The 9,464-nt window shown below is 57.1% G+C and overlaps 1 protein-coding gene across 1 annotated transcript in view; it reads right to left on the reverse strand.

Annotated features, from left to right (window-relative positions):
• LOC144946728 (uncharacterized) overlaps positions 1–9,464 on the reverse strand; it is a 113,052-nt gene that overhangs the window by 22,202 nt on the left and 81,386 nt on the right. Inside the window, exons 4-8 of the mRNA XM_078875858.1 lie at positions 6,574–6,864; positions 5,963–6,046; positions 4,575–4,741; positions 2,424–2,544; positions 888–1,055 (exon numbers count right to left, since the gene is read on the reverse strand). Of these exons, the coding sequence (XP_078731984.1) occupies positions 888–1,055; positions 2,424–2,544; positions 4,575–4,741; positions 5,963–6,046; positions 6,574–6,684 (651 nt within the window). The 5' untranslated portion in view covers positions 6,685–6,864. The remainder of the gene's footprint in view (positions 1–887; positions 1,056–2,423; positions 2,545–4,574; positions 4,742–5,962; positions 6,047–6,573; positions 6,865–9,464) is intronic.

The following is a 9,464-nucleotide window of genomic DNA, read 5'->3' on the forward strand; positions in this document are numbered from 1 at the left end:
AAACCGTCCAAAGGTTATTTGCAATGGAGCTGCCCCCTCCAGCACAACAAAGCAGCACGCACGCCAAGCTGATGGAGGCAGTCAGCGTTACACGGCCATCAACACGGCAAAGGGCAGAAGGCAACGATCACCCGTCGAGAGTCGGGGTAGACTCTCCGAGCGAGCGAGAGAGAGGGCTGCCAACAAACCCCAGACTTCGTGTCACCATCCTAGACAGCAGCTTGTGTCTCGTACAACGTAAGAAGCCCAGATGAGGATGGTGATGATGGATATAATGACGATGATGTAGTGATGACAATGATGATATCAATGGTAACGATGCTGCTGATAACCAGGTTAATGCTGCCGGTGATGGTAATGCTGGCGATGATGGCGATGATACTGTTGCTGCTGCTGATGAGCATTATGATCGAGTGAGTTCACTCATGAGTGAGTGAACGATCGAGCGAGTGAGTGAATGAATGAACGATCGAGCGGGCGAGTGAATGAATGAACGATCGAGCGAGTGAGTGGGTGAATGATGCTGATGATCGCAACAATACTCTTGCTGACGGTTATGATGATGATGATGCTGATGCTGCTGCTGCTGCTGATGACGATGGCGACGATACTTTTGCGGACGTTGATGTTGACGACGATGCTGCTGCTGATGATGCCGATGATGGTAACGCTAAAGATGATGGCAACGACATTGTTGCTGCTGACGTCGATGATGATGCCGTTGACGATGACCATCATGATGATGATGATGCTGATGATGGCAATGCCGATAACGATGCTTGCTGCTGCTGATATTGACGACGATGCTGATTTTGCCGACGATGGTGATGTTGACGATGATGTTTACGATGGTGCGCTGCTGACGACGACGACGACCGACGACTCACTTTGTGCCGGGGCTTCTTCAGGAGCAGCGGAGCTCCGGCCTCCACCATGTCGGCGCTCGCCCTCTTCCGTGCCGACGGGCGGCGAGGCCTCGGCCTCACGGGGACGTCCTTCCGGTTCGCATCCCCCACGGGGCCCGCTGAGGAGCCGGGGTCCAGGGGCACGCACACCTGGGGCAGCGGGGGCATCGCCTCCGATTATCACCCGCGGGTCAATCGGCCCTCCGCTTATCGCGGTCCACCCTAGACCGCACCCACCGCACAAACCAATGGCCAGTCGACGCGGATGATTCCTGATGGCGCACAAATGGAAAATTAAAAACTCTCCGGCAGCGGCGGCGGTGGTGCGGCTGCGGTCATCCAGAACAGACCGCGCGACGCGTAACGGGGCGACAATGCCCCGAGATCCGCAGATACGGAGGAGACATCAGAATCAGGTGTTCGTGCCCCTGGACGCCGATTCTGATACGGAGGAGACATCGCGGCGATTACACTCCGCTGCTGCTCCGGTTATCTGGCCTGACCACGTGAATGTGAAATTGTAGTTGTTGCTCTGCAACTACATCAGCCGTAGGAAACAGGAAGCACCTCCGATTAATGACCACCTCCCCCGCACCTTCGATTAGCACGGCTGGCTACGCACGGTGCGATAGAAATTCAACATGCATGCGTACATCGGCATCGCCAACATCAGCAGCAACACGACGTGATGAAACTCAACACCGTTACCGCATCGCGGTGACCCGGGCCCAGCGGTCAGGCGATCGTCGATTGTTGCAGAGGTTCGTGGTGAGTGATGGCGTGAGAGTGAATGACTGATCGAGCGAGTGAATGAACGGTCGAGTGAATGAACGATCTGAGTGAATGAATGATCGAGTGAAGGAACGGTCCAGTGAAGGAACGTCGCCTTCAATGCCATCGCGACCGCCAAACCGCATCCCACCGTCGCAACGACCAATCTACGCCACGACCAGAGTAGCCACGCCATGGTCCCTGGCAATCGCTAACGTCACCACCCACCGCTGTAACGTCATCACCAACATCAGCAAATGTGACAACATCGACGGAATGGCCTCCCCCATCACCATCACCACCAACACCACCATCACCACCAACACCACGGTCGTAACAGTCGCTCGGTGGGAGGTCACCGACTCTCATATGCTGCCCCCATTGTCTGGCACTCCCTTCCCCCATCCGTCAGTGCTGCTGACTCCCTGCCGCCCCCACCCCCCACCATCCACCGTTCAAGTCCCGGCTCAATCCTTCTCCTCTGCCTGCCTGCCTGCCTCCCTCGCTCAACAAAATAAATACGCCACATTTAGACGTTACGTACATCCACAGCGTGGCATACAATGCAATGGCTTTCTCAACACCACCGCCGCATGGTCCCTTGACTCATTATATACTGATTGATGTGTTTTTTTTATGTTCACGTTGCGATGCGCGATCATTTGATTTCTTGCCGCATACACATCTTATACGTATATATTATTTAAAAAAAGTTAAATTCACTGTCGTCATTATTTGTGCAGGCACCTCAGTAATCTGGCAGGACGGCTGCTCGGGGCTTGGCTCGGCAGCACTGCTGGCGTTTGCCATGGACGCCCGTGCCGGAGACAGGCTGGGTCCTGGGTCCTTCTCGTGAATCTTCAGGTGCCTGGGGGCGTGGACACAGCCCGAGTGAGCGACTCCAGTCACGTGGTCCCCTTCACTCACTTGCTTGTTCGCTCGCTCGATCGTTCGCTGGCTCGATCGTTCATTCACACACTCACTCACTCGCTCGCTCGTTCATCCACTCACTCACTCACTCGCTCGCTCGCTCGTTCATTCATTCACCCACTCACTCACTCGCTCGATCGTTCATTCACCCACTCACTCACTCGCTCGATCGTTCATTCACCCACTCACTCACTCGCTCGATCGATCATCCACCCACTCACTCACTCGCTTGATCGTTCATTCACCCACTCACTCACTCACTCATTCACTCGCTCGCTTGATCGTTCATTCACCCACTCACTCACTCGCTCGATCATTCACTCGCTTGCTTGATCGTTCATTCACCCACTCACTCACTCGCTCGATCGATCATCCACCCACTCACTCACTCGCTTGATCGTTCATTCACCCACTCACTCACTCACTCGCTCGATCATTCACTCACTCGCTTGATCGTTCATCCACTCACTCACTCGCTCGCTCGTTCATTCACCCACTCACTCGCTCGATCGTTCATTCACCCACTCACTCACTCACTCGCTTGATCATTCACTCGCTCGCTTGATCGTTCATTCACCCACTCACTCACTCGCTCGATCGATCATCCACCCACTCACTCACTCGCTTGATTGTTCATTCACCCACTCACTCACTCGCTCGATCATTCACTCGCTCGCTTGATCATTCACCCACCCACTCACTCACTCGCTCGCTCGTTCATTCACTCACTCACTCGCTCGTTCATTCACTCACTCGCTCGATCGTCCATTCACTCACTTACTTGCTCGATCGTTCACTCGCTCATGGGTGAACTCACTCGATCATTCAATCGCTCATTCATTAATTTGCTCAATCGCTCATTCATTCGCTCAATCGGTCATTCACCTGCGCACACTCACCAAAGCACCCACTCAACCATTCAAACACCCACTCTCGCTCCCTCACTCATTCACTCTCACTAACTCAACTGTTCACCTACTCGCTTGAACGATGAATCTCTCACTCGTATGCTCTCACTCAATCGCTCACTTGTTCATTCTCTCACTCACCATCTCATTTCACTCGCTTGTCGGATTGCTCGGCTCACATGCCCATGAGCACGCTCCCCTAATCCGGCATTCGCTCAAGCAAACTGAGCCACAAGCGCGCACACAATGACACGCAGACAAACACGCAGCCAACTACTCGCCCATCCACGCACGCACACCCAGCCACGCGCAGTAAATAAAACGCACGCACACAAAGATCCCTCCACCCGCATAGCCTTTAAGAGTCTGTTGGGGCAAGTCCTTTAAGCAAAGCACCTATTACACGAAAAAAAGACAAAGATCGCCCTTATAACCTTAACAGATTTTTTGGGGCAAGTGCTGCGAGCGAGCAGAACCTATGAAGGCCGGCACGGCACACGAAGAGGGTGGGTGGCCAGCGCCACGCCCTGCCCCCTTTGTCTCCCCAGTGGCGATGTTTACACACCGCACCAGATACTCATTTGAGGCTGAGCTGACCGAGTGGAGGTCCAGAGCCGGTACAGTGTTGGCCGTGAGCGGGAATCGAAACTCGGGACGCCAGGTTCGTGGCACAGCGCGCTAAACCGCTACACCACCGCTCCCCGCAGTAACAAAGATCCAAAGATCCCCCATATAGCCATAACAGACTGTAGGGGCAAGTGCTGTTAGCGAGCACCTATGAAGGCCGGAACGGTACACGAGGGGGTGGGTGGCCAGCACCACGCCCGACCGCCTTTGTCTCCCTAATGGCGATGTTTACACACCGCACCAGGTACTCATTTGAGGCTGAGTCGACCTAGGGGAGGCCCAGGACCGGTTCAGATAATCGTCACTGGTGTTGGCCGTGAGCGGGAATCGAACCCGTGTCGCCGGGTTCATAGCGCAGCGTAGCGCTAACCGCTACACTACCGCTCTCCCCGCAGTAACACGCGCGTGAGCACACACGCGCACGCACGCGCACCTCTGCATGTTTCCGCTGGTAGTGAACGCCTGCTGGCAAACGCGGCAGCGGTGTGGCCTCTCCCCGGAGTGCACGAGCATGTGCCTATCGAGCGAGCTCGCGGAACTCAGGAACTTGCCGCAGATCCCGCACGCGTTCCCACTGGGTGTGCTCACCCCGCCATTGTGCTACTCTCGCACAGACAGAAGGGGGAGAGAGAGAGTGATACATAGCGATACATACACGTACACAATCAAGACAAAGATCCCCTCCCCCCGGTATAGCCTTAACGGACTGTTGGGGCAAGTTCTGTTTGCGAGTAGCAACTATGAGGGCCGTAACGCCACACGAGAGGGTGGGTGGCCAGCACCACGCCCGGCTGCCTTTGTCTACCCAGTGGCGATGTTTTTACGCACTGCACCGGGTACTCATTTGAGGCTGAGTCGACCTAGGGGAAGCCCAGGACCTGTTTAAATAGTCGTCAATGGTGTTGGTCGCGTAATCACACATGCACACACACACGCATTCCCACTGGGAGTGGTCACCCAGCCAGTGTGCTGCTCACACACAGACACAGACAGAGAAAGATCCATACCGACTCATACAAAGACAAAGATCCCCCGTATAGCCTTAACAGACTGTTGGGGCAAGTGCTGTTAGCGAGCACCTATGAAGGCCGGCACGGCAAACCAGGGGGTGGGAGGCCGGCACCACGCCCGACCGCCTTTGTCTCCCCGGTGCTGCTATTTACACACGACAGGAGGTACTCATTTAAGGCCGAGTTGACCTAGGGGAGGCCCACGACTGGTTCAAATATGCGCCGTCACTGTTGTGGGGTCACGTCCAAGGCGCAACGCGCGCCAACCATACACACGTAACATTCAGACGCCAACCATACACACGTAAAGATTTAGACGCACACAGACGGACACACAAAGACATAGATGAAGACACACAGCGAGCACACACGCACACACACGCACGCATACACACACACGCACGCATACACACACACGCGCACGCTCAGGCCTCTTCAGCCTTGTGTGACAAAAGCGCAAAAACAAAAAAAGAGGCGGGCGAAAGTTTGCGAGCGCCAATTAAACGGCCTGGGCCAAGAGCACATCACGGCCGGGAGTCGAACTCGGGCGGTGAGGGTTTGTAGCGCGATACACAGAGAGGCGAGCGACAGGACTCTCCCTGAGAGAGCCGTGAGAGCCGAGCGAGCGAGTGAGTGAGCGAGTTAGTGAGCGAGCGAGTGAGTGAGCGAGCGAGTTAGCAAGCGAGCGAGTGAACGAGCGAGTGAGTGAGTGAGCGAGTTAGCGAGCGAGCGAGTGAGCGAGTTAGCAAGCGAGCGAGTGAACGAGCGAGTGAGCCGTCTGCCACATCGGAGGTTTGCGTGTGGGGCTAACTTGGCGGATGTGAGAGGTGAGGTCACGGGCCGAGTCGCAGATTTCCTCGCACAGGGGACAGCTGTGAGACAGGAGGAATCCGTCCTGTATGCGCACACACGTGTATACGCGCACACGGTGCGCACACGCACAAGACACACGTGTATACGCACACACGTGCGCGCACGCACGCACGAGACACGCGCGTGCACACACACAGACACAAGTGTTCGCACAGAGACACACGAGCGTACGTTAGGTACATGTACGCAGACACGTGTGCGCACACGCGCGCAGACACACACGTACACAAATGCGTGTGTATACACAGGTGTAAGCTAGGTGTGTGTGTACTTTGTTTCCTACGCGGACAGGCGTGGGTGTGTAAGCTGGGACATACGTGCACACACAGACGTACGTGAGTTACGTGTTCACACATGCGCATGCGCGCACTCACACGCGCAATATGCATGAGCGTTCAAGCGCACACAAACTTACTTGCGCACGAACACGGACGCAAACACAGGCAAAGATCCCCCGTATAGCCTCAACGGACACGCGCAAACACACGGCAACAGCGGTAACCCCACGTCACTCGTGCCAGGCTAGGTGCACATCACACACACACACACCTGAAGCCTCTCCTCACTGGATGTCGACGCTGCCTCCTCGTGACCGTCCGATGGTGATTGGCTGCCGAGCGTCAGCTGACTTGCAGCTGTGACGTCAGTGACCCGCAGCATGGGCCCACTGTTGGGCAGGGGAGTCCAGGCTTTGGGAACGTTAGGGGGGCGGGGCCGCGCGCTGCTGCTGCTGCTGGGTCGTCCGATTTGTTGACCGGGCAAGGCAGGGCGGCGGTGGTGGTGGGGCGGGAGCTGGGGGGGGGGGGTCAGGCCGTGGGTTGGGGTCACTCGCTTTGGCTCCTGTCGAGAGAGGAAAATGAGAACGGGTGACGATGTTGACGACGCCGACGCTTGAAGTTTGTGACAGAAGTTGGATCACCAACCCTACCCCCCCGCCCGTTGCAAAGCACCCGGTGTTAAAGATTATCACGATAGCCATCATGATCATAACCACCATCATCATCATAACACCATCATCATAACACCATCATCGTCACCATCATCATGAACAACACCATTACAATCACCACCACTATCCATCATCATCATCATCATCAGAACATCCATTATCACAATCAACACCATCACAATCACCACCACTATCATCCTCATCACAAGTGAAAGTGACGAAGATGCCGCCGCCGCCGCCACCGCTGCTGCTATTGCTGACGATCACAATATCACTCGGGGGGGGAGCAATGCTTCATGCGACGCAGGGATTCACGAGTCAGCGAAGGTGCTGTGCGTGGCATCAGCCACGGTGACAACCGCGAAGGTTAAGACAATCATAGTGAGGACGGTGAGAATTGTGACAACAACAACTAGGACCAGCTACGACTACGACGGTGACGGTGATGACGAAGCGGCTCTCTGTTGTGCCGGAGCGGCTCTCGGAGCCGCGCTCACAAAACTGGTTTTCGCACGGGCGGCCGCGGGAGCGAGCGAGCACGGGCGCGAGAGCGAGCGGGGCGAGGGGGGTGGGGTGGGGGCCCAGCATCTCAAGGTCACGCCGCCGAGGAGGGCACGGCGCGGTTGCACAACAGGAACGCGAGATTGTGTGCGCACGCGTGCGTGCGTGCACGTGTGCGTGTGTGTGTGCACGCGTGCGTGTGTGCACGCGTGCGTGCGTGTGGGAGCGGCAGTGTGGCGGTTAGCGCGCTGCGCTTCCCAACCCCGCTGGCGAGTGTCCGAATCGGTCGTGGGCCTCTCCTAGGTCGGCTCGGCCTGAAATGAGTAGCTGTCGTGGTGTGTAAACATCGCCACTGGGGAGAGAAAGGCGGCCGCTCACCCGCCCCCTCCGTGTGCCGTGCCGGCCTTCATAGGCGCTCGCTAACAGCACTTGCCCCAACAGTCTGTTCAGGCTATACGGGGGATCTTTATCTTTGTGTGCACACGATACTCGACGCAAAGACACGGATCCCCCACCCTCCTCCCACATCGCCACCGTCGTCGCGCAGTTTTACAGCAGATCCCCCCGGAGGAGGAGGAGGGGGGGGGCTAACGTGCGGTTAGCGAGCGCCTATTAAGGCTCACGAGGTGCACGAGTGGCACGGACACACGGACACACAGACACACGGACACACAGACACACGGACACACAGACACACGGACACACAGACACACGGATACACAGATACACGGACACACGGACACACGGACACACGGATACACGGACACACGGACACACGGACACACGGACACACACCTGCTAACACATATAAATATTTCACCCCCCGCCTCACTCCCCCCGTATGGCTCTGCAAAGACAGCTGGGGCAAGTGCTATTCGTGAGTAGCACACGAGGGGGTGGGTGGCCAGCACCACGCCCGGCCGCCTTTGTCTCCCCAGTGGCGACGCTTACACGCCGCGCCAGGTACTCATTTGAGGCTGAGTCGACCTAGGGGAAGCCCAGGACCGGTTCAGAATAATCGTCACCGGCGTTGGCCGTGAGCGGGGAATCGAACTCGGGCTGCCGGGTTCGTAGAGCAGCGCGCTAACCGATGCACCACCGCTCCCCACAAGCAGCACAGACACACACGCACGAGGGACACAAATACAAAGACCCCCCACCGTGTAGCCTCCGCAGGCTTCTGGGGCAAGGGCGGTTAGTGAGTGCCGTATTCAGCCTGGCAGGGCACGGCGAGTGCGAGGGCACGGGGTGGCCCAGCACCACGCCCAGTCGTCTTCGTCCGCTCGGTGCCGGTGTTTACAGGAAGAGTGGAGAAGTTGCTCATTTAGGGCCGAGTTGACCTAGAGGGGTGGTCCCCCGGAACCGCTTCGGGTATCACTCGCCACCGATGTTAACACAAAGATCCCCCCACGCACGCGTACACACGCAGACATTCCAACGTGCACTCGAACGAACACATCAACACGCACAAGATAAAGATCCTGTTTTACTCACCGAGTATGGAAACAACCGCTGTTTGCGAGCGCCTATTATTCCGCCTGGCGCAGCGCACGAGTTCGTGAATCGCAATCGTGGCTAGCAACGAAAGGCAAGCGCGCAGCCACCATTCTTCGTCCAAAACCCAGCTTTCGCAATCGGCACCGCACACCGTTGCCATTTTAGGCCGAATCAACCCGGAGGAGGAGGCGGCCCCCCCCCCCCCCGCACGCAAACGTGGCAAGGTATCGAGACGCCCCCCCCCCCCCTTGCCCCCCCCCAGGCGTCGGAGGGCACGCGACGAAAGGCGCAAAAAAAATTCGCCGGAGGAAAGCGCAGCGGCGAATTCGCCAGGCTCCGTGCACGCTGAGGTCACGTGAAGTGTTGAACGGTGGCTGGCACGAGGTCGTGGGACAATGGATCGTCCTACAAAGAAACAAAGATTCCCCCCCCGCCCCCCCACCCCCGTACAGCCTTCGCCAGACTGTTGGTGAGAGTGCTGTTCGCAAGCAGC

Source organism: Lampetra fluviatilis, chromosome 42, assembly GCF_964198595.1.
Source record: "Lampetra fluviatilis chromosome 42, kcLamFluv1.1, whole genome shotgun sequence".
NCBI lineage: Eukaryota > Metazoa > Chordata > Hyperoartia > Petromyzontiformes > Petromyzontidae > Lampetra > Lampetra fluviatilis.